The sequence below is a fragment of the Balearica regulorum genome, chromosome 14 (genome assembly GCF_011004875.1).
Source record: "Balearica regulorum gibbericeps isolate bBalReg1 chromosome 14, bBalReg1.pri, whole genome shotgun sequence".
Lineage (NCBI taxonomy): Eukaryota > Metazoa > Chordata > Aves > Gruiformes > Gruidae > Balearica > Balearica regulorum.
The window spans coordinates 12903314-12928619 of record NC_046197.1 but is presented as its reverse complement, the minus strand read 5'-3'; the positions used below and the strand labels follow the sequence as shown (position 1 = coordinate 12928619).

At 42.6% G+C, this 25306-nt stretch overlaps 2 protein-coding genes across 3 annotated transcripts; both read left to right on the top strand.

Moving 5' to 3' along the window:
* Positions 1-90: 90 nt before the first annotated feature.
* On the top strand, positions 91-6237 carry THG1L (tRNA-histidine guanylyltransferase 1 like). Of its 2 annotated transcripts, none has more exons than XM_075766915.1 (6): positions 91-309; positions 1072-1248; positions 1723-1892; positions 2569-2657; positions 3236-3343; positions 4400-6237. In XM_075766915.1, the coding sequence occupies exons 1-6, from the start codon at positions 119-121 to the stop codon at positions 4559-4561; spliced, it is 897 nt and encodes a 298-aa protein (XP_075623030.1). In that variant the 5' UTR covers positions 91-118; the 3' UTR covers positions 4562-6237. The 2 variants fall into 2 exon arrangements, with proteins under 2 accessions (XP_075623030.1, XP_075623029.1); XM_075766914.1 differs by having other exon boundaries at positions 124-309; positions 1727-1892; positions 4400-5198.
* Positions 6238-6895: 658 nt separating this feature from the next.
* LSM11 (LSM11, U7 small nuclear RNA associated) lies at positions 6896-17313 on the top strand. The gene is made up of 4 exons (XM_075766913.1): positions 6896-7410; positions 11309-11448; positions 12199-12282; positions 13820-17313. Exons 1-4 carry the CDS (start codon positions 6984-6986, stop codon positions 14222-14224), a joined length of 1056 nt encoding a protein of 351 aa, XP_075623028.1. The 5' UTR covers positions 6896-6983; the 3' UTR covers positions 14225-17313.
* The last annotated feature ends 7993 nt before the right edge of the window (positions 17314-25306 follow it).

Genomic DNA, 25306 nt, shown 5'->3' with positions numbered 1-25306 from the left:
TCCGCCCACCCGCCTGCGGGGTGTCCGCTGGAACCATAGAGAGGTCCGCCTGGTAGCCCAGAAGGGCTCGCCGCTGTACTCTCGGAGGGCGCCCGCCACTTCCGTTTCCGCTCCGGCCATGCTGGGGTGCTGGCGGGCCGCATCGGCCATCTTTGCGGGAAGGGGGCGGTGGAAGGGCTGCCTGCGCGGCTGCCGCCGCCTCTACATGGCGAAGAGCAAGTTCGAGTACGTGCGGGACTTTGAGGCGGACGACACGTGTCTGCCCAACTGCTGGATAGTGGTGCGGCTGGACGGCCGCAACTTTCACAGGTGAAGGCCGGGCGGGCAGCCAATGGCCGGGGCGCTTATAGCGGTGTGGTCGCTATGGCGACGCCTCAGCGAGCGGGAGGATGGGGGCCGGGGTACGGCGGGGCGCGGAGGGTGGTTTCCTCGGCCTGAAAGAGGAGGGAGCCTGAGCGGTGCCGTGCGCTTGGCCTGGGCTGTTCCCTGCCCGACCTGGGTGAATGCTGCTGGTGCAGGGGCTGCAGATCCTCCTGGTTATACCAGTGCCTTGGGTGTGCTGGGGGACGGACAGCGACTGGTGTACGGGGATATTTGACTGTGTTTGGAGTCGGCGTCTGTGTGGCATTTGCCTTTCTTTGGATAAACAGAGCACAGTTGTCTCGAATTGTAGGTGATTGATGGGGATTTGGTCTCTGGTTTGGTCACTGGCATTCTGCTAAAGCCTTCGTGTTTTGACAGGTTTACTGATAATTTTGCCTTTGTTGGACCAAAAGACGCCCCCGTAGGAGAAAGGGACTTTACAGAAAATAGCATTTGTCATTCTCTTATTCCAAGAAACATAGGGAAAACAGTTGTTTTGAAGGACTGGTTAGGGTGGAATACTGATTGGAAGAAGAATGGGTTATCCAGAATATATAAAAAGAGGGTTTTTGTTACTGCTTTTCGTACCTGCAGGGAACTCTCTGTCAGTATTGACAGGATACTGGAAATCAATATTTGATCAATAAATGAATTAGCATTTTTAGTAGCTTTTTAAGGGATTCTTATTCAACCATTTTTGCTTTGAAGGTTTTCTGAGCAGCATGAGTTCAAAAAGCCAAATGATGACCGTGCTCTTCATCTGATGACCAAGTGTGCCCAGACAGTGATGCAAGAATTGGAGGATATTGCTATTGCTTATGGACAGAGCGATGAATATAGTTTTGTTTTCAAAAAGAAGAGTAGATGGTTTAAAAGAAGAGCAAGGTAACAGCCGCTTTAATGCTGAAGTGAACTTGTTTTGAACATCTCTCTCCACACCTGTAATTCTTCTTTAGATTTGCCTTTATCTACACACAGAGGTTAGGAGAAGGGCCGTGTTTGGGTCTATACACTACAATTAGTTCACATTCTTCACATGAACTCTTTGCATGTGATTTTTCAGGAAAATATGTTCAGTGATAGAGAGTTTTTAAAAAAGTTTTATCAAAACAAACGTTAGAAACAAACATTGTTAGAACAAACATTCTTTTTACAAAATGTTTCCTTTTCAAAGCTCTTTTACTTGATTCTCAGTACTTCCTGTTCAGAAGAATCTATGCTGTTGCTGATCTGTTAGGCCATTATTTAAGACATGCTGCTTATCCACCAGAATTACCGCTACTGATACCTCAGATAATCACAGATATGTAATCATATTGATGTATTTCTTTGTTTTTCCTTTTGCTTTGTGTTTGCAAGTAAGTTCATGACTCATGTGGTCTCCCAGTTTGCCTCAAGTTACGTTTTCTATTGGAAGGATTACTTTAAGGACCAGCAACTTCTGTACCCACCGGGATTTGATGGACGAATTGTGTTGTATCCCAGTAACCAAAATTTAAAGGACTACCTCAGCTGGAGACAAGCAGACTGTAAGCGTTTCTAGAAAACGGAGATTTGTGCAGTTGAGTTCTCTTCCTCTCTGAATAGAAATGCCCTTATTGCCAGTCTATTTGTGTATATATATCACTGAAAGAACAGCAGGTAGGGTAGTAGTTTTAAAGAAATAATATTAGAAGTGTTTTGGCCTTTGTATGGATGCTGAAATTTGGAGTCTCCAAGCTACAACTATATTTGTTGGGAGTGAGTTCTGCACAGGAAATACTACAATTATTAATAGAATTAATTTATTATTTTTTATATTCCAGTAATCTTTTTTACTGAAGAGATGTGAACATTCAAATTCACACCATATAGCAAAATTGGAGCAGTCAAAATTGCCGTATATTCCATGCTAGAACAGACCGCTGGATTTAATTTCTAGGCTTTTGTTAGTACCTAGTCACTGTTGCTCAAATGAAGATAATTTATGTTACACATGAACAGCCTTCACTCTCTGCACTCCCTTTTCAGAATTATACGGAAATCTGTCTTCTAGTCATTCTTACAATATGCAGTACTTTAAAAATGGATCAGAAAGATTGTATCTGATAATATTAATTCCCCTTTATTCTTGACTGTTGCTTGGATATGACTGCAAATAATGTTTTTTTCTAAGCTGTCACTCACATTTGCTAAATACTCTTTCTCTCACTCTTTTTTCTGCAGGCCATATTAATAATCTTTATAATACAGTGTTTTGGATGCTTGTACAGCGAAGTGGTTTGACACCAGTGCAAGCACAGGATAGACTCCAGGTAAGACCCTCTTGAAGTCATGGTTTTTTTCTCGCTACAAAGAAAAGCGTAAGATTTGCTAAGCTGTGTATTGCTGACCCAGCAGCCCTGGCTGGCTTGTCTGTTCTTACTGTAATAATTTTGCAGGTGTAGATTCAGCAACTTCTTGAATTGTACAGATGTTAATACGATTAGCAAATGATGGTTTTTTTGATCAAATTCTTAGCAGGATTTTGATTTCTCAATTAGCAAGGTCAGAAATCATGTCATATAAACATCCAGTATCCATTTGCATGAAGTATGATGGCAGGATTCATCTACTACTGATTCCCAGTCACTTCAGCAGATTATTTCTGTTTTCTCCTGGAGTCTGTTGAGTTTCTTCTGTTTGTCTTGAAAATGTAATAAAAAGCGTCTCTGTTTCAATATCCTGATTTGGCAGTTGCAAATAATTTCTCTGTTGTGAGATGTAAATATTGTAATTGAAAGATGAAAACCTGTATAATTGTCAGTCTTACTTCCAATATTCACCCATCTACCCTAGGGATTCAGTTTGTTTGTTTTCTGTAAGAGTGCTTTTTCTTTTCATTTCCTCTCAGGGAACTCTGGCTGGAGATAAGAACGAAATCTTATTTTCTGAATTCAACATCAACTACAACAATGAACCTTTGATGTATAGAAAAGGAACTGTCCTAATATGGCAGAAGGTAAAAACCCCCTATATTACCATTTGCTTCATGCTCACGTTTTAAATAGGCACTCAAGGGCGGACAAGCTACACTGTAAGATCACCAGGTGTATCCCAAATGTATTTCTATGTATAAATATATTTTAAAACTAACCATATTTGCCATATAATGATGTGTAAGATGACTAACTGTTTTGGAGATGTTTTTGAGATATCTGTATCTATGAGCATAGTATAAAAACTAGTCTCTGAAATCTGGCTTAGATACAAATTATGACCGTTGAGATAAAATGTGTATCAGCAGATGACAATGTAAATGTAGAATTTCACAAGACTGATGTATTTGCTAGATAAATCTCCCTTGTTTAATGAATCATACAGTCAATTTCTTAGCATTACCAGCTTTGAAAATTGAGGAAGTATTCTGCTTCCTAAAAAATTATATTTTAATGACCGTTGTCAGTTTGATATGGTAATCGCTGGGGCCTGTGCCAGGCCCTTCACAGGGTTAGATCCCAACTATTTCCACTGCAAAGAAACTAGGAACTTTCATTCAGTAAAGTAGCTCAGTTCATAGTATGCTTAGTCGCTTTCTACTTCTGTAAAGGAGCATAGTAAGGAGTGCAGCTGTTAATGAGGAATTCCTTTCAATGGTAACTTAGAAATGTTCATCATTGTAGGATTATGTCATTGAACTAATCAGAACAGAGAGAGGCTCCCACCTGGTAATATATTCCACTTGTTCCTTATGCATATTTTTTCTTGGTAATTGTAGACATTTGCAGGGTTTCCCATTTGCCTTATGTATCTCCAAATTAAATATTGTACTTTATTCAAGAATACTTGTGAATTTGCAGGTAAAGTCTTCAAGCCATGTGATGATGACCGGCAGTTTCAATTGCTCATGCATCAGTCTTTAAATTGAGAATAGATTCTCTTTCAAAAGATTCAGTGTTCAAATTCTGTGGTATGCTATAGGGTTGATAGTTGGTTTTGTTGTAGCTTTGTTTCTTGTCCATTTGTGAATCCCCTCTGGAGTCTTATATGTCTGCTAATGTGTGAACTGTATTTTCAGACTAATGAAGTCAGGACTAAGAAAATAAAACTGCCAAAGGAAGCAGAAGAAAAGGAAGTTGAAGTGACCCGGACTAGGACTAAAGTTGTTCCCCTGCACTGTGACATTATTGGGGACCAGTTCTGGGAAGAATATCCGGAAATTCTGGCTGAGGATAGTTGATATCTCCGATGAGTATTACTGGTAGTTTACGTTTTGCTCTGCTTGGGTTGTTGGCAAGTGAGGAGTATGAATGGTGACTGGCAGAGTTTAACCTGTAACCTTCTTTAACAACTAAATTGGTTTTAGCACTGTTGTTGCCTGAAAAAGACACCGGTATGTTGTCTGACATACAAGGATATGCCCGTACAAAAAACCTAAAATCATGCTGTATTTTGAATGTTAAGAACTCCTCATAAATTAAGACTTCTCCTTCCTTGTACATGCATATTTGTAGAAATAGTGTGTAGAAATTTCATGCATTTCTATAGCATTTAAACCATGAGGTATTTTACTGAACTGCCAAACTATAAAAAAAGCTTGCATATTTGAACAGCTAAAAGCAGAGGAGAAAATAATTCTTTTGATTTTTGTTTCAAGTGAAATGGACCAGAATACTTCAGTTGGCATTTAGTATTAAATTTCAAGGCCAGTGTGTTTAGTCAGATTAGTGACAAACTGTTCAACTGCCTGATGGCTTTTATTTTACAGAAAGGAAATGGAGTAGCCCAGCAGTTTCCTGTGACTGATTTTAAAAGCTTTTGTCAAATGTACAGGATTTTTATACTTTTTAAAAATAATAATAAAAAAATTTCTTTCCCTCCTGTGTTTGTGACTCGGCCTTTCTCATTCCTGAGACTTTTACTAGTAATTACTAGTAATTTAACTAGTAATTTACAAAGACCCTTTGTTAAAACAGTTAAATCATACAGCCTCTCAGAGCTGAAATAGTTCTGCTAATGTAAAAGGGCTTGTCCCAGTGTAACTGAATTTGAGGGAAATAACCTATTTCAGTATAGAAATACAATATAGTAGGTATTTATAAGGATATTATTACTGCTTTTAACCATACTGGTTTCAAAAACAGTGCTAGAACAGTAATTTGGCTGGCAAGCTGTTGCTAAGGGATAGATAATCAGCAGTTGGGACTGGCCATAAAAATGGTAAGAGGATCAAATCTGACTGAAGAAGGTCAGTACTGAGTGAGTTTGCCATGAATTCACATAGCAGCCTACTCTCTTTCCACATGAAAAATCTACACAGTTGAGGCAATATGCATATGTTTGGGTTTTTTTAACACTAAACAGGTACTGATGTAAAATTCTACTTTGCAGTTTCTTTCTGTGAATAAACTATGAGTCTATGTATTTATAATAGCACAGGGCTTCCCCTTTCCCACTCTCCACTGGTACTGAGTGGTTAAGTACATGCAATGAGAGAATGCATATTTAGTTTGTAGAATGGGCTGTATAATTCCCAGGAAGAGGATATGAGGCATTGTGAGATAATGATTCTGAACGAACCAGTCATTTCCTGTTAAGAACTTCCTCTCTCTCTCTGTCTGGGGTTTTTTGCCTTGTAACACTTGTAATTTACTTGACTCTGATACACCATATGTTACTATCTGGTGCCTGACTTTGGACATTACATATAAAGCAGCTGTTCCAGAGGTGGTAACATTTGGATTTTGCAGGCTGAGTAAAGATGAAAAAAAATTTTTACAACCATGATTGATGCTTGGGAAGTATTATGTAGGTTTTTTATCATATATATTATGACTACCTGACACATAAATAGATACATTGTAGAATGTATGTACATTGTGTATAAAAAATGGGTGTGTATTAGGTCTTACTCTCCCCAGTGTTTTCTAATTGATTCATCCTTACAATAATATGTAATAAGGAAACACACCTGTTTACATATTGATGCAGACTTCGGAACCAAGATGTGGATTGTCTGTACAGCCATGGCCTTTCATTTGTATTAATATAAATGCCAGAGAAAGAACCTCCCTGTGGTATCCTCATGCGTAAAGTCATATATATGACTTTGTAGCTTTAGGGGAAAATAAAGCTTCCCAGTGGAAGAAGTGTGTGAGTGTAGCACATACAGCTCGACCTGTGTCCTATACCTGTGCTTGTAGGTATTTCTGTAGCTGTAGCAGTTCCGTACTGTGACCCGGTGTTGCCAGGTGTTTCCTCTGAGGGTGGTCTGCAGCCTCTGGCTGATGTTGTCGTGCTGTAACAGGAAGCCTTAAACGTACAGGAACCACTTATCAAAGATTAATGGTAGGTGATGGAATCTGTTACAGTAAAACCACTCTGCAGCGTTAACGAGTTGCCTGGATTTCTTCAGAGAAATGTAAAGGGGACTGTATACTCTCTTACGGATTAAAATGCAAATCATATTGCAGCCGCCTTTTGCCCCCAGGTGCCGTTTCATTGCCAGGGGCTCCGCCCCTCCAGGCCCGTTCCGGGCGGTGCTCCGCGGTCTCCTCTCCCCGCGCCCGGAACCTGCTCGGCCTCTGCGCCCGCGGGGTCGGCCGGGCGGCGCGGCAGCGGCTCCTAGCGGCGGCGGGCTGGGCCGCTGCCCGCAGCCCGGTATGGAGGAGGACGAGGGGGCTGCGGGAGGCGCGGAGCAGCGGCGCCCCCGCCGCCGGCCCGGGGTCGAGCGCTCCCCCAGCCCCAGCCGCCTGGACGTGAGCTCCAGCCGCTTCGACCCGCTGCTGGCGCTGTACTCGGCCAGCACGCCGCTGCCCTTCCCCGCCGCGCCCTGCTTCAACAACCTCGCCGAGTACGAGAGCTTCCAGCGCGGCCTGCTCCGCCCGCGCGGCCGTCGCGCCGCTCCTTCCCGCCGCGGCCCGGCCGCCGCTCGCACCGGCCGCCGCGGCCCGCCCGCCGCCGACCCCGAGCGCATCCAACGCCTCCGCAGCCTCATGGTCAACGCGGGCCCCGAGCAGGAGGCGGCCGAGGGCGGTGCGGCGGCCCGGCGCCGGCGAGCGCCGCGCAACGTCCTCACTAGGATGCCCCGTAAGGGCGCGGGCAGGCGGGGGGCCTGAGGGAGCGCGGCCCCGCGGGGGCTGAGGGGGAGTCCGGGGCGGGAGGTGGGGTGAGGCGGCAGGTTGAGGGGTGCAGGGGTGGTGAGGGGGCTGAGAAGGCAGCCTGGGGCAGGGGGGGTGGCGGAGGGTGTGGACGGGGCCCGTGGTGGGGCCGAGGTGAGGCTGAGGGATGCGGGCTGGGCTCCGGCATGGCCGGAGGCGTGGAGTTGGGAAGGAGTTTGGGGGAGTTTGGAGGTTTGAAGAGAGCGGCGGCTGGAGGAAGTGGTTGGGTGACAGCGGGGTGTGGGAGGGTCGCGGGGGCAGATGATGGAGTTTGGCAAATGGTACTTGCATGCTCGGTGAAAGGCTAGGGGAGTTGTGCGCAGAAATGAGGAACGGTGCATTTCACAGAACTGCTTACTCAGAGATTACACTGATTTTGTTATGGCGACAACCCGCCTCTGTTATTTGGCTAATTACGTTCATCCTTTTGATTTTAATGAAAACATCACGAGGAAACTGCTGTGCTTTCCAAAGTACTATTTTAAAACCAGAAATCAGTTTTGAGCCCGGACAGCTTGTAGTTAAGTCATAACCGCAGCTTGAGTCTGTAACGCGCTGCTATATCTTGGTTACTAACTGTACATCCTGGGGGGCTTAAATACAGCGTTGGTGTTTCTAGTAACACGATGATAGAACAGGAGATTGAGGTGGGAGGCAGCGGTGATGTTGCTGTATGATGTAGCTGTGATGATGATACAAGTTTCTTGTCTAAATTTATGCATGCAATCAGGGTAATAGCCCCTAAACATTAAAGGGTACAACTTGTGCACCTACAGCAAGAACCAAATACCATTGCTGTCAAACGAGATGTCATTTTAGTGCACTTAATTAAAAATCCTGGGTGTTTATTGGAATCAAAGTATCTCTTCTAATCACCGGCATCACCTTACTGGTTTTTTTATAAAAAGGCAAAGCTCAGTTCGGAATGCTCAAAGCAGAACTTTTTTCTTGCTTAGCCACCAAAACATGTGTTTGTTGCCATAGGTGCTGCATAATTCTAAATATTATGTCAACTTAGCATTATGCACAAATGCTGTTGGTATAGGATTTCCAAAAGAATTTACCTTAAATTTTTGTTTAGGTTCTTAATGTAAAGTATCTGTATTGGATTACTATGATGGAAATTGAAAGAAAAAAAGCTCTGTAAAAATTAACTTGAGCTGTGGTCTAGCAAATAAGTTACATGCTCCCATTAGGAGCACGTATTTAATATCCACACATCTAAGGCTAGACAGCATGGGCTTTGAAGAAGACTGGTACAACTGACATAGAAAGTGCTATTCAGCAGCCTGGAGAGTTTTAAGAATAATTTATAGCCAAAATTGTGTGCTTTCCCTGTAAGTAGGGGGCCTGTCTGCACCGCAGGTGGGCCAGCGGTTGAAGCTTGGATTCTAAGGCGGTAGCTGCCTCTGAAAGTAACGGTGATACGTGGTTTGCTGCATCCCGCAGTTGTGATGCTGTGCTCCCAGGTAGCCATGACAAGGTATGACATGTTCGTTAAATTCAGTGGGTCAGAAATGTAAAATGAAGCTAAAATTTTGCCTGTCATGAGGGATGATTTCAGATGTAGCCATAAAAGTAAGAAGGAAGCTACTTTAGCAGTGGCTGTTTTGGATCAGTTCAGGAGAAGCTATTTCTAATTACTTTGCATTTACCAAGGGGCAGAGAACTCATGTGCAAGCGGTTACCGCAGAGCAGTTAGAAAGGCATTTGTTAGTGTTCTGAATTATTTCAACTGCTCCGACTTGCTTTGCTCTTCGGTTTTTTTAATGTTGCCTCTTAATAAAGTCTACCCTGAGGACAAAGACTTGAACTTAACCAGAGTTTGGATCTTTATTTTCTCCCTTCTGGGGTACTTGCCCTCTACCTTACAGCAGTTTTCTAGTAATTCTCCAGAATCCTGGTGTGTGCTTATTTTATACAAATAGGGATTGGATTTTGAGTACGAAACATAGTAGGTAACTCTTTTCCATATGGATTGAAAACTTGTTAATACTGGTACTTAACCGCATCAAAAGCCACAGGCAAATCTAGCTGCATGCAGAGCCTGGTCATTACAGGCTTTGATGCTTGCAGGAGAGAGATGTTGCAAAAATAAATTCCTTACATTGCTGCTTTATTTTTTCCGAGAAGTGGCTCTCAGATTGTTGAAAGGTTTTTGGATGATGTGTTCTGCCCTTTTGATCAGGTTTGCCCCGGCAAAGTTGGAACCTTACACAGCAAGGAAAAGTGGGAAGAGCGTCTATTATCTGTATCTGGTAGAGCTGTAAAATGGTGTTTTCCACCAGGCCTAATGGGGTGCTGGCAAGGAAAGGCATAGGTGGAAATAAAGACTGTACTTGGATTTTTGTAAGAAGTTGTTAATAAAGTTCCTATATAAAAGGAACATTGGAATCTAAAAAAAACCCCTAAATCTAAAATGATCCTGTAAATTCTCAGGGTTGGTTAGAAAAAATACCATTATCTGATTAAAAGCATCAATCTGATGTAGTAATGATGTCATCTGTGCTTCCTGTGATGGACCTGTGAATTCAGAACATAAGTTCGTCATCAGTTCGGCTGAAGGAAGCACAAAGATTCACGAAACAGCCCCCATAAGCAAAGCTAGGAGGTACTGAGACAGCTTATGCTCTGTGTGAATGCAATTTTCTTCAGCTATGCAGTTGGAGAGGGCTGGCAAGAAGACAATGGATCTCAAAAAATAAATGTGATTAGGTTAATTCAGAGGAAACTGCTTTAGATTTCCCTGCTGTGGCTAAGAATAACGGTGCAGCCAAATACTGCACATCAGCTGTCATACGGTAACATTTTACGCTCACAGGATGCATTTTCTAATGTGCAAATCAAACCTTGAATATATAATCCCTGAAGCACAAGACAAGAGATCATCTCCGACTCAGATATTTTATTAACATGAAGAAATGTGTGAGATTTTAGACCAGTAGTTTTTCCTGACTCTTGGTAGGAACTGTACAGCAATCCTGGGGCTGTGTTTGCTCAAGCAAACAAGTAGCTGTAATTTATTACAGGAACGGCTTCACCGTGGCATGGGTGGAAGCTGTAAAGTAACTAATATCTACCCCTCTAGATAATTTACACTTGCAAAGATTTCTAGTGTGCAGATAAGGCTTGTGCGTACCAGGTAAGCTGTGTGTTTTACTGAATTCCTTTGGTCTTGCCTGACTAAAAGCATTATTGTTCTGGGGTTTAGCATGGTTTTCACTGCTGCTTATAGTCATCTATTTCTTTGCCAAAGACTTGTACATCTTTGAAGGATGTTCATCTGGCTGCTGCAAGTTTAACTGAAACAATACATTTTCATCAGTTCAAATGAATCCAGTTAATTGAAGAACTTGGAGTCATTCATTGTTTCAGAAATGTCCCTGTAAAGAAAAGGAACACATCTGATACAATACTTTATTAACAGATCGTAACTAATCTGAGGTAGCCTTAACTATTTGTTGTATTTGTCTTTTTGGCCAAACTCTGTGAGCTTTCTGTTCCCTCTGAACTGCTTTTATTTAAGATGAGCATTACTTAGAATGGTTTTGAAATGTAGCAAGAAGATTTTCAGCTAAGGCTGATTTGGCTATGGGTTATGTAAAATGAAACCTTCATGTTTTTTAGTCTTTGCTGTCCCCGCTGTAAGAAGAGTTTTAGTGGTGTAGTAACTACAACCACAGTGTGTTACAGTGTGTTACAGTGCTCTGGGGCTTCTCATTTCCTTTGCTGTGAAGACAAGTGTTGTACCAAGATCTGCCATAATTCTACATGGAGTAGATTATAATATGTTGTTGCAGACCAGTGATGTTCTCTTTCTGTTTCAGTCCATGAAGGCAGCCCACTGGGGGAACTTCATCGCTGTGTCCGAGATGGTGTGAAAATCAATGTCCATATCCGCACTTTCAAAGGGCTTCGTGGAGTCTGCACAGGGTTTTTGGTTGCATTTGACAAGTTCTGGAATATGGTAATTACTGTTCCAGCCCTTGATTTATAAGTGCTATATTGAAAACTTGAAATTGGCGACAGGTTTAAGCAAACTACATTTTGAGAAGATAATGTGATATTATGATTCATAAAGCTAATTTGCTCTGGCACAGAGTGCTGGGTTTCAAACGTAAGTGGTACTTGGTGTTGGATTGATATGTCTGAGAAGTGCCTGGCCATCTTAGAGACGTTTTAGGTGAGAGAGAAGCTTTGAAGAGTTCCCAACATCTTCAAAGGTTTTGTGTAAGATCCTGGGAAGGTGGAATATGAGGAATATCTGAAGCTTCCAAAGCTTTCTCTGCAAAACCCAATCTTCTTGTAGTGGTGGCCACTTCTGTTTTCTTTCACTAAGATGTAATTGGGATGTCAGTGACAAAAGCTTTTCCCTGTGTTCTATCTCATAGAGTTCTTAAAGACAGTGGATGGAAAAGCAGCTATTAAGTATTTGTGAGCCTGGAGCTGTGAAAAGTTTGGAAATGGGGGGGGAGGGCAGATTTTGCAGGCAAGGATCACAAAGTAATGCAGAATGGATGCTAGGCTTTGCTGTTGCTTTTATACCTCAGTACAACTTAGATGATTAAGAAACCAGTTCCAAAGCACAGCTTGTTCCTAGGATGGATTTTCTTTCAGATAGATTGTCATTTCATAATGCTGTGACACAAAGCTGGTCCAAAGCTTCTTTATGTTTTCTTGTAATTTTGACCTTTTTGTTTCTTTTATCTTCTCCTAGGCCCTGACAGACGTGGATGAGACATACAGGAAACCAGTAATGGGCAAAGCTTTCTACGCAGAACCTCAGCTCACACTAACCCGGGTAGCTAACCATCTCCAGTTTTTTGGTTGTTTTTTTTTTTTACCTCCTTTTTTAAAGTAGTAAAAGGGGAGCATTGATTGGAACGCTATATTTACATTTGAAATATTTTACTTCCTTTTATTACAGATGACTCTAAAATGACTTGAATTAGGGGGAGGGGAACAGTTTTCTGACCTTTTTGAAAGTACTTTGGCTGTAGTTCAGTGTTACACTGAACTTAAAGTTCCACTTCAGAGTTCCTAATACCAGATCACAGTTGCTGCCACTGCTTAGTGCAGCGTGCTGACCTTCTGTAAACTCGCTGTGTGGTTTTTGATTTATTTGTTCTGTGCATTTTTTGCACCCATGACTCTGGTCCACATTTGTCCTGCCAGGTGACTTGGCAGTGCTCTGATACTAATGTTCGTGGAGCGACAGTCTTTGTCTCCAGCCAACGACACAGTTTGTCTGTTTGGTCACTTGAACTTCTAGTCTTGGTGAAGCCCAAGATTCTGCGTGTTGCTCCAAAGCAAGATGCTCTCTAGGATCCAGCTGAAAAAAAAAAAAAAGATGTTTACAAAGTTGAGAACTGAAGAGATGATAGATGAACTTCTGAACAATGAAGGGGAAAAAAAGTGACAGAGCTGTGTCTGTGGAATGGCATAGCTCTGGGCCTTTTGAACATCAGAGAAGCACCACAAAAACTTTTAAACAGTCTCATTGTGAGGCATTTGGTTTCAAATTCCAGCCATTTAAATCTATTTTCTGATAGATCCCACCCTTCCTTTTTTAAGGATTAGTTAGAAATAATCAAGTTGTCATTGTTCCTTTAGCCCACTCTCACAGGGATTGGCTTTCCATCCTGTTGCTGGGAAGAGACAGGCTAACTGATAATCCTTTTCATTTGTCAGTATTTCATAAAAGCTTGCCTGCTGCCAGAGTAAAAGCACTTTCTTTTCCAATCTCAGCATCATGTATGCTTTAATGAGTTCACACAGTGCTTTGGATCTGCTGCTGTAGCTTTTATTATTTTTCTATTGTTTTGGTCTGCTCACCTCCCAGAATACTCACACGGCCTCTTTTAGTTTGTTTTGGGGAACACAAAAGGTCCATCTCTTTTTTCAGCATACGCTCTTGTCTTACTGAGGCCCCTTATCTTAGGGATTCATGTCCTGCCTGAGGACACAAGGATGGAAATCTCTCTGATCCTATCTGACAACATTACAGGAGTGTTGGGGCAAGTGAGCTAATGCAAGAACTTAGTAGCTTTCTGTTGTTCCTGACCAAAGTTAAATGCTACTGCACATTGGTATTGCTCCCCAGATTAAATTCCTCGGTGCTCACATAAAGACACTCATGCATGTGCGAGAGATCCGTTCACCTTATTGTTTGACTTTGGCAAGAAAACATAGTCTTTATTGCTGGTAAAGATTCTTTACTAATTGTGTTTTGTGAGCTCTGGTTTGGGATCGTATATGCAAATACCATGTAGAAATGCTGAACAAACAGCCTTGCTTGTTTTATGAATGTGGTCTTATACACAAATGTTCTTTTCCAGCTGTTTGACAGACTCAAACTGCAGGAGTCCTCAGTAAAGAAGGGAGCTGACTCAAAGACTGTCTCAGAGGAGCTAGCCCTGACAAATGACTTTCAGACGCTGGGATTGAAAGTTGGATCAGGACGAGGGAGAGCAGAAGATGAGCGCGAGAGGCAGAAGCGCTTGGGCAGAGCTGCAGAAAAGAAGACGCCAGGTGACAGTTTGCATCTGGCTGCCAGAGGTGAAGCTGATGTGGGTAGCAGGACTGCCCACACAGAGGGTGCCAGCGCTGGTGGTACCCGTGCAAGAAGCCAGTCACGGAGAAAAAGGCGGCCCAAAGTGGATTATCAACAGGTGTTCACACGTCACATAAACCAGATTTTTATTCGAGGAGAGAATGTCTTGCTTGTCCATTTAGCACATTGACTTGGCTGAGCCTTTGTCAGTGTATTTATTTGGTAGCATGAATTGCCGCTGCAGCTCTCATTGCTATTTAGTATTCTCATTAAGTATCATGGTACTGTGACTAGTTTCCCATTGCCATAAGAAGGTAGGGGAAATAATTCTAACTGGAGCGTCCTGAGCTTGATGCCAAAGCAGCTCCTTAGATCTCTGGGGTCTCAGGACAAGGTTAGCAACACAGTTGTTTCTGTGAGATGAGGGAGGTAAGCACAGATCCCACTGCTCCTTAAAAAGAGGCTAAGTGGAGAGGATTGGAAGAGAATTTTGGTGTACTCAGTTATAGGAGCTAATTGTGGCAAACATTTAAGGAGCTTAAGATTAGATCTCTACCTGAAATGAATCACAAATGCTATTTCACATGTTTTGAGCAATCTCAAGAGAAGATAGCTAATGAAACCAACGGTTTACCTGCTGTTGTTACATGGATGTCTTCTTTTCCAGACATAATTCTGACAGTCATTTTGAGATCATCTATAGAAAGGTGGAGTGGCACATACTACTGATGGCATGTAGCCTGTTCTTCATAGTTAGTTCTGTAGTGCCCTGCGTGATAAAAAAGCTCTTAATTGAAAACTGCTCTTTTTCTGTGAATGATGGCAGGACTTTAATTTGGTTTCAGTATCAAAGCTTAGGCTTCTATATGTAATGCTGTGCTTTAGCCCTGTGTCACCAGCAAGCAGCTAATGTAGCTAATCCAGGGACCTCCGTATTTGGAGTTTATCTGTGAATGTTGTGGATACAGATGGAAAAATGTACTTTTATATTTCACCCATTCGCTATTTAGTGTAATAGTGAAGTTTGCAAAGATGTAGTTTTTCTTCTCAGATTTAAGCATTTGTGCTGAGCACAATCGTACTGTATCTAAGCGCCTTTCAAGTTCCCTCTATTGAAACTAGAGGTGCTGTGTCTCCAGCAGTTCTCATGGAGCAGAAATCTTCATGGGTCTTTCCTATCCATATGAATGATGCACCATCTAATTCCAGTTGAACTGAGCTTTGGAGGTGTGCCTAAAGTATAAAGTCAAACTTGGCTCATCAGTGTTTTATTTTAGCAAGGTCCTTAAGCTACTGTAGATCAGGCCAGGCTTCTGCAGGTATAAACTGTTTTCCAAGAGCTACATGCAGAACTTTGAGGGTAAATGAAGCTGTTACATTATCTAGTCTGTTCCCCTGGTTGTCAAAGGACACTAGATTTCACACTGCTTTTCCTGTATTCATCTCAACTACCTTTTGCTTTGCAGCAGCTCTGTGTGTTTAAGATGAAATTGGGAAATTGCCAGTGTAATGGTTAGATCTGACAATGGGTGGAACAACTTTTTGGTGCTTTATAGCAGGTCTTGTATTGCATATTAAGGTCATTAGTCCTCAGACTGAGTGACTGTACGCTCAATGCCATATATTTCTGGTGCTGCAAATGCAGCCTACTGCTTGCTTGTCATTAGGGGTATGTCTGGTGCTTGGGTGAATTACAGAACTCATTTAGCAGGAGTTCCTGGACACACAAAGTAGCTGTATGCCTCTGGGGGAGCCTGAAACTTTTATGTCAGCGTTTCAGATGACATGGGGCTTGGATGGCTGATCTGCTCAGCCACTGAGCTGCAAGCCCAAGTTCAGGCTGGGACAGAACTGCCTTAGAGTAAAAGTACTGTTGACGCAAATCAGTTTCATCAAGAGTGGGGAAAAAAAAGACAAAAAAAGAATATGTGCAGTTTCTTATTATACATAGCTTTATTGCTGTAATCCCTTCCTACTATGAACTGAGACTAGGCACTGAAAAGATTCTTCTTTTGAAGGTTCTTGTTTCCCTTTTTCCTCTTCTTTTGTGGTGTTCTTGTTTGTGTTCGTGTGGTCTGCACTTCTTCCCCCCACCTTCTCCTGTCAGTACTTTGTCTCCTCAGAATGTTCTAAGCTCTGGTTTAGGAAGATTGTTCTTGTATTCAACCCTAGTTGTCCTGGCTTTCTGAACCTTTCCTGGTTGGCTTTCTATGTGGTTGCCAACTGACCGGACTCTCACAAATTACTAAAAACATGTGAAGCTAGAAACAAGGGGCTTATTTCTGCCTCTGGCTTCTCAGCAGCTTTTACTGCAAGTTATTTTTTCTCCTCTGCTTTCTGACGAGTTTGTTTTTATTTCAGTTGCTTGGGATGGCTGTCTGCCTCTTCCATTCGTGCCAAAGGCTGCTGGTTTTGACACCTCTCCTCTTTCCTTCATACTTGACCAAAGGGTATCAAATCTCCACTCAGGCCTATTTACTATGACATCTAATTGAATTCTTGCTTTTCTTTACCTCGTATTGTTAATTCTCTTTGTCTGCCTCGTTTATACTGCCTCATGTATTAAATAAGATATAACTACCATGAATGTTCTCGTGGCTGTACTGCCCTCTTTCCTGGTCAGTCGACACTTCACCAAGTTCTCAGTTGCTACTAGAAGTCTCAGTGTTTTCTTTCATCAGAAGTTTTTCTCTTGAAACCTTGCAGGTGTTTGTCGCTTCACATCTACAAGTTTCTTTTTTTAGATTTTATGAAAAATGCTGGTGCTTAGACTTGAGTTTGTGCCTTGATTTTTTTTATATCATGACCGACCTGTTCTTCCAAAATTATCACCTCAGTCAACAAACCTGGTTAAGCACTGTACAGTTTGTCCACTTTTTTTTGCTCTACCTCATTATTAAACTGTTCCTCCTCTATTCTCATTGTTGTCTCACCTGTGAAGTTGGTTAAAATTCTCTCTTCCAATTTAGATTTAATGGTTTATTTAGTGGTTCTTCCTCTGTTTCCTACTTCCCTATCCACTCCTCTCATTATTTCCAAGCTGCTTCCTAAATACAGCCTCTTTTACCCCTTCAGATCTTCCAAAGTGTCTTCCTTTTCCCTACTTTTTCTAACATTGTATCTTTTTAAAGCCCATTATCAAAATGCTATTTTATGAATTTTGTCTCTTTCAAGCATAGCATTTGTGATACAGTGATCCCGTATGTGTGTTGTCACTTGCATGTTTAATACTTCAGATAAAGTTGCTCTTTAAATAAAATTGAATGTGATGTTCCGAAATGAAGTCTTCTACCTCACTTAAGTATTCATGTAAATCTGTTGGGGGGAAAAAAAAAGAAAACATCCCTTGGAAACAAACCAGCTTTTGTTTTTTTTAATTATTTCTGGTTATTTATTTCCATTTTTTTCCCCTTTTCCAAACTCGGTAGAAAATCCAGGTTCTTTGTTCCAAAAGCTACCTGCTCTTAGCCGTTCCTCTTGCTGCTCTGTCACAAAGATGGTGTGAACATAAACGTAGAAGTCATTATGCTAAAGAATGAAGAATAGGAGCAAGAGGCAGTCTTAAGAAACAGAGCGCTATGTGAGACTGAAAAAGCTTTGAGCCACATATAAAGAACTTTCTGGAAAGGATCCACATCCTGGTTGCAGTCTGTCCAGTATTTCTAGGACATTGTCCAGCCTGATGCTCAGCAGCGATTCCTGAAGTGTGTTTACGGTGAGGTACCAAATTACTGCAAGGAGCAAAGTTTTCTGAACTACATTTGAAGAAGTGTTGTGATAATTTGAGATTTTTTTAGAATAATTTCTAGAACAGCAGGCAAATGTGGAACTTGTGAAATGTTATGATGCCAGATGCAGAAATGATGTAATGCAATAGTCTTGGAATGTGATGTCACAGATATATTTCACAATGTCATATATATTTTCATTGCCAACATAGTTCAGTAGGGAGTCAAGTCTTATGGTTACTTTAAGAGCGGCAGTTTGGCTTGCACGGTGATAGAATTCTAGAGACCTTTGCTGATAGTCTGAGCGGGGTTTTCATGGAACCACAGCATAAACCCTTGCTATGCTGTGGGGATGCAGGAGGAACTTTGTAAATAGGGCTTTGGTGGTAGAATGGATATGGGGAAAAAAAAAAAAAGACCTTGTAGAAAGTGTGAGTTTAGTTCACTCAGCCAACTGGTCCAGCTTGTTAATTGCCTGAAAGTTTGTTGTGTTTTGTTGGGGTTTTTTTCTGATCTAGAGACAGGTGCTTAGCATGTCCTCACCAGGTGATTACTGAAATAGTCAGTGAGTACTGTTTGCCATCTGCTTCTTGTCCTTCAGTGTCTGAATTGGTTGTTTCTGATGCAGCTTTCCCTTCTGTATCATTTGGAAGCAGGACAAGGTTTCTCAGCAGTAGGCTTGACTGCCCACTGTTATTTCTCTCTCCCTAAGGAATGTTACCTTGTCTAGTCTTGCATCCAGATAGCCTTTGGCTATTCTTGATTTTCATACTATTCTCTGCAGACTTTTGGAATTGTTTGGTCAGAAGAATTATTTATCTTGGATTGGTTGGAGTAAACTGATTTTTTTAATATTTTTTTTCCACTTACTTTCCTTCCTACAGTGCTAGGTTTTCCTAGTTTGCAGTCACCTACTTGCACTTGTGACTCACTGTCTCCAGGTAAACTTCCTGTCTTTGATTAAACAGATCAGTATTATAACCAGCATCTTAAACTGAAAGCTCTGCAACTGGATAAAATTGGAAGGCACAACACTACACCCTTTCAGAGGCACTGCAGCAGCAGTAGCAGTGATGCAGTGATTCCTTCAGCCAAGCAAGCTCTTTCCTGGGAAGCAGTTGAGTGTTACGTTGGTGTCTGCCTCAAAGCATAACTGCAAAATACTGTGAATTGATGTGAAGATGTTTTCTCTCCTGCCTGCATTGCAAAGTGCAAAACATGAATGCTGAAGTATGCATCTTCTGTGGTCCAGAACCGTTTTGGTTTGTGCTTTTCGCTTCTTGACATTGGCTTAACAATTTGAAGTTTGTACTGTAGCAATCCTAAGACAGTCTTTACTATAACATTATGAAAGGCTAACACTTCTAGAAATTATATTGGAAAAACTAAGGTATTACAGAATTTGTGGAATTCTTATTGTAATTGAGGTACTGCAAACCAGAATTATCTATTACTAAGGATAGTATCAAGATGCACAAATGGAAACGTATGAAGCCGCAACAGGAAGAAGACATGATAAAGAAATACTTCCCTTCTAGTGAAGGAAGGTGATCTTCCTAGAGTGAAATAGTAATTTCAAAGCTTATTCTCCCAGTTTGCAGCCTTGATGGTAGGTGGGCCTGAACAGTCAATTAAGCATGCACAAAAACCAGAGCTGAAAGGGGCACGGCTCACTTTGCAGACTTGAAAATCTACAGTCTAACTTTACAATGGGAGTTTCTAGAGAATCAACTCCAGTCTACAGTCCTAACGTCTACAGCGTTAGCTCCATACAAAGTTTTTTTGGCATTATTATCCTCACCCAGAAGGTGACAAATACAAGGGGTTGCGATGTGCTGTCCTGTGTTATCTTGTAGAAGACGTTGTGGTGTATGTAGTGGTGAGATCTGACTAGGTGGACAGAAGAAGATAGGGACAGCCACTTGCAGTAGGAACTCAAGCAGAGAGACTTAAAAATCTTAGTGATATCCTTCTGGCTAATGAGCTAGAAGCCTAGCAAAGGAGGGTAGAGTCCAAGCTGAGCTTCGTTTTTTGATTTACCAAAAATATTAATACCCTTGTAGGGTATACTTGGACTAAAGGATAAGAAGTTACTCAAGTTTTCATTTAGAAACTTTAACTTGGTCAGACTTTTTTCCCAGCGCTGCCTGTCTCTCACCTTCAGATAAACGTTATTACAACTGTTTTTTTAAAAGTACTGCACTGTTCATGTAGCTGGTAATGTTCATTTCATATCTAAAAGGTGCTTTTAAAAGCCACTGTCGCTAAAAGGAAACACCCATTTTCAGGAGGTTACATGTCTTGTCTTCTACTCTGACTTACAACCTAAGATGAAATTAGCAACAGCTGGATGTAAGTAAAGCAGTTAAAATTTGCTGGGAAAGAAAAAACAATTTTTAAAAAATCACAGCTTTTTCTGTCAGGTGTCGCCAGTGTATCAGCAGGAAAAAGCATCAATTGTTATGTGGTAGAAATGTGGAGAAAAACCTTGCTATTTAGGAGCATCCTTTGCTGCCATTTTTTTTACCCATTAGCAGTCTGGGCAGAAAAAAAATGAAGCCACTTGAGAAAAGATAGGCAAGGCAGTCTGATGGTCCTTCTCCAGGTGGGCACTGCAGGATCAGTGCACTTGATGAAGACTCTTCTTGATGGAAAAAAAAAAAGCGCGTAATCTACTGTAAGTCTAACACGTACCTCTCTGTGTGTTTTCCCAACTATAGGCTTTCATGGCATGCTGAAGTGGGAAAGCAGGCAGAGCAAAAGGAGGAGAGAGGAATTACTTTACTTGGTGATGACCCCTTGAAACAGGAGGTTGTTTTCTAGCTAGTACACTTTGGTGTAATTTGGCCAGCATTGGGCAGTTGTGCTGTATAGGTGAATGTACGTGGAGGCAGTTCTCGAGTGCAGCCTCCGTTACGTTGTGAGCGTTTCCCAGCGCGTGAACTGTGCCCCAGGAGTCTCTGCCACACTCCATCCCCAATAACTGACACGTTTGATCCTGCCTCTAAAATTTTGCAGAGGAAACCCAGTGGGAGTAAAAACAAGCAAGCAAATTTCTCCTTTTGAGGCAGGGATGCTGGGAGGCTTGGTTATCCTCGTTAGCTTCCTGGGGGTGCAGGGGAAGGGACTACTTTACTGGAGGAATATCAGAGATGGCTTGTCTCATGATGTTTACAAGTCCTTTTAGATGTCACTGTAAGTGCTCTTGCTCTTAGCTGGTAGAAGTGAAGCCCTGTCAGGGAAGGAAAACGCCTTCTGATGTTCCTGGGTAACTATTTTATTAGCTGCTAGCTTCATAGTGTACACTTGGATGACTTAGCTGAAGAAAATTAGTACACCTGAGACTTTCAGTCAGTCTTGTATTCATTTAGAATGAAAAGTAGTTTGATCAGTTTGTGTAAAAACATATCCATCCTTTTTTCCTCTCAAAAGATCAGTGCTCTCCCTCAGGAAAGAAATGAAAGCTGCTCCTGCTCCTATAGCGATTGCTTCTGATTTCCAGTGCTTCAGAGCAAAGTGCAGCTGTGTCATTGTATCTTCCGCGTGACAGATCGTTCTGAGATGAGAAAATGACAGAAGTGCTGGGTGTCTTTAAAACTAAAGTGGGCGTTACGAGGAGAGCAGTTGTGTTGACCTCTTTTCAAATGGTGCATGCATCCACTGTAGTTGCATGGATTGGGACTTGTTAACCGATTAGTCATCTATAAAACTTCCTTAACGGACCAGAGAGGAGCAGCGTGACCTCCCAGACTGACGTGGGGTTGGGAGGCAGGTGCTGACAAATTCTGGTCTCTCTACTGCCACGTGAATGGCCTTGGCAAGTCACTTCCCTCCCTCTCCCTTACGCTCCGCAGCCGTAACATTTCTGAAAGCAATCCTTGCCTGTCTCATAGGGATTTGGGGAAGCAGTGAGTGCTACACAAGTGCTAAGTATTGTTATTAAAACTATAATGTCAGGTAAGACAGATACATAGATCATCTGCCCTCTTCAGGCACTTGACTGTTAGCCTTATGTCTCTGCACTAAAAATGTGCAGGATATCAGGTACAATGATGCACTTCAGTCTTGAAATTACTTATGTCTTGAAGATCAGATTTGGTGACTTCAATATCTGTATCACAGCTGCAATACCATGTTTTGGTCAAATGGTGATAAATGAGAGTGTAACTTGTTTGTAATTCCTTCTCTGTCTTCCTAAATATTTTGTTTCTTAGGAAGCTGATACTGCTATGAACATATGGAATAATACTGAATTTGCAATATTCTGCTTTCCCAGATATAAATATTTATATTTGAAATTGCTAAGACTGCAATACAATAAATATATCCATGTAACAGTTTGCTTCAAGGCATGGGGTTTTTTTGTGCTTTGTCAATATGTTTGTGTTGGTGATGAAGCTGCTACTGCAGTGGTTAGGACGGATGCCTAGATGTGGAGATGACCAGGTTGGAATGCTAGCACTGCTGTCTGGCCACATGATGTGGGGGCAAAACAGTCATCTGTGTGTTCAAAAGTGTATTAATCTACAAAATAAGAATATCAGTACACCTGTCTTTTAGAGGTGCAGAAGGAAAGCGAACTTCATGTTGAAGAATGTAAGAACTATTGGCCTGACCGCTCCAAGGTCTGTTACCTTAGTGTGTGGTCTTCCACCATGCCATCAGGAGATGGTTTTCGAGGAATTGGGGAGGTCCAGAGCAAGCATCCCAGCATCTGGTCCAGCGTGTGCATAACCAGTGGGGAACCTGACTTCCAGGAACCTCTTTATTCCCATGGAAAATGATGCTGATGTATTTGGATCAGAGATGCTAACTGTATGGATGCAGCTTGCTGGAGGTGATAACATACCTGTGCTCTGGAATTCAGATGTTTGCTGAAAGGAGTAATTCCCATTGCAACCTGAGAACTGTTTAAAGAGAGCAAAATCTGCAGTTTAAAGCCACGAGTGGCAATGTGAGGATGCATGTAATGAGAAGGATCAGACAGGGAATTCACAGAACAGGTCTGCAACCCATTGACTTTCATTTGCATTTTAAAGTGTTGTTTTACACTGGGAGTCTGCCCTGTCTTCCACGTGTCTGACGTTTCCCTGATGTCTTACAAGAGGATTTACAGGCGATGTGGCAGTAGACACTTGCTCTTTTGGATTGCAGATCTGTCCATTTAATTTACAAGTGCAAAGGACAGGAGTTTTTCCTTCTTATTCATGCAAGTGCTGAAGGGTAAGCCTGTGCTCAAGTACCTTCCTAAATTGGGGTCAAAACAGTTGATTAAGCGGCAAGTTGTACTCCCAGGCTCTTGGGGAAACAAGTTGTGTACGGCCACAGAAAACCTTACCTGAGCTTTTCTCATTGTGTTTTCAGCTCGTAAATACTGAAATACAAACTCTGTAACTTTTCTAGTGTGGAAAGGCCCCTTAAGATGCGGTGCCACCTGAACCAGAAACTTCACTTTCCAGTGCCGTGAGTGAGGTCAGGTGAGCTCCTGACCTGGGTGTGATACAGGAGATCCCTCTGCCCTGTCAGTAGCTCCGTGGGATTTGTGGTGTGGGGCTTTTGCATGCAGTGGCATACATCTGAGAGTACTTCAGCAGATATTCCTCTCATATCCAACCAGAGTATTGCTCAAATTAAGGAAAAATGATAGCTAGAGTGGTAAGGAAGAGTCACAAATTCCAGTTGTGATTTTAACCTGCTGTCCTGGAGTTCTATAAAGCTTTCACCTCCTCTTTCTGATGTTGCTTTGTCAGAAGAGAGTTGAAATTTTTGAAAAGAAAAATTGGAGGAAGGAGACATCCCTCCTAGCTGTGAGAAGTTACATCTTTTCTAGCAATGCCGAGGTAATTTTTTCTCCTGGTCAAATGCTACCTGAATTCTCTGAACAGTTCTTCTCAACGTCAAGCTGTATCTTCTTACTGTGAATGATTTATTATCCCAAACAGCTAGCCTATTCCCCACAGTTTCTTACAAGCCTTGGGGATCTCTCTCATCTTGGCATTTGTGAATCTGACCAGTCATCTACCATAACACAGACAATTTCTTAGGTTTGATTATTAGTTTTCCACAGCCTTGCAGTCCTTGACTCCTTAAATAATCCAAGTGATGAAGGATATGTAAAAAATGAAGTTTTAATAATACAGAGAAGTATGTTGCTGATTCACATGTTCAGTTTATGGGTCAATCTGGGTGATGCTCATAGCCTGCTTGAAATCTGAGCAAGTGTCTGGATATTTAAAATAGGTATCATTAGGTTTCTGAGTTAACGGACAGTGGATACCAACTGAAGAGTACGTAACAGCACCAGCTGGATTGGATCGTCTGATAACACCGATCTGTGCTGCTGAATAGAGGTGTAGTTTTTGTGAAGCTCTGGCAAGATAATTGCACCTCACAAGATTCGTTTCCTTCAGGACCCTGGGCAGTGTTGGGAAGCTTTCAGCAGAAGGTAATTGTTTGGATCCTGATGGCTGCTTTAAGCATCTTGCTCCACCTGCCCCTGTCAGTGTGTCCGCACTTCTCTTCCTCACCTCTCCTTTCACGTTTTGTAGTATCTGACAAATTTAAAACCAGGTAATTTTATTATAGCCATCTGCATTGCTCTCAAATCTCTTTTGTGTGCCGGTCACCTGTACTGGTCTCTGACCAGCTGAAGTGTTTGAGTCTGGGATCGCGCCGAGTTTGCGCACCTCGGTTTCACTGTTCCCCAGCTCTGCTGTTGCTTCCCCTCCAGCTGCTGGTTGTGTCGTGACAAACCGCAGCCGCTGCTTGCGGTGATTTTGCTGGCGAGGTCACCTGCCCAGTGCAGCTCTGCAGCATTGCTGCCTCATGCTTGGGAGATGCTGGATGCCGAGGTAAGGCTGGGCCACATCTTGCACCGCACAAGTCTAGCTGTAAAGAAATCGCTCCGGGCTGTTGCTATTTATGCAGATCCTTTTTAAAGGGTCGTTTGGGAGAGTGAATAGTTACATCCTGTATCCGTAAAAATGATCTGTGACAATTGCCAGAGGCTTAGGGTTGATGGTCTGGACTCCTCTGGGACACAGCTGCAAACCCCACGGACCATGTTCCTGCAACTGCCAGTCCGGATGGGCCAGCACGGAGGGAGGAGGCAGCCCCGGTGCTCCATCTGGGGAAACCCATCCCGGGGAGGGGAGGGATGGGCAGCGCAGGGGTCGAGCTGCGCTCTGGTCTGTACAGGGGCCTGTTCTCTGGGACAGGAGTGGAGAAATTTTCAGGGGTCTGGATTTCTCTCTGCCATGGGCTCTAAATGCTCAAAAAATACTGTTCAAAGAATCCCCTATGCTTTACAGCCCTTCAGGTTGCTCTTTCCTCACCTGGGAGTCTTGGCCAGATCCTTCCTTCAGGTTCGGGCAGCGCAGCGGTGGAAGTGCCAGGCGGACTCTGCCCAGCCCTGTGACCGCTCTGACGGGCAGGAGATCTGCTGCGGGTCCCTCCGGGAGCAAGGGATGGTTCAAACGGGCTGGAGGTGGCTTCAGCTGCGCGGTGTGGAGGGCTGCGGGACCGGACCCGCTTGCAGTTCCCAA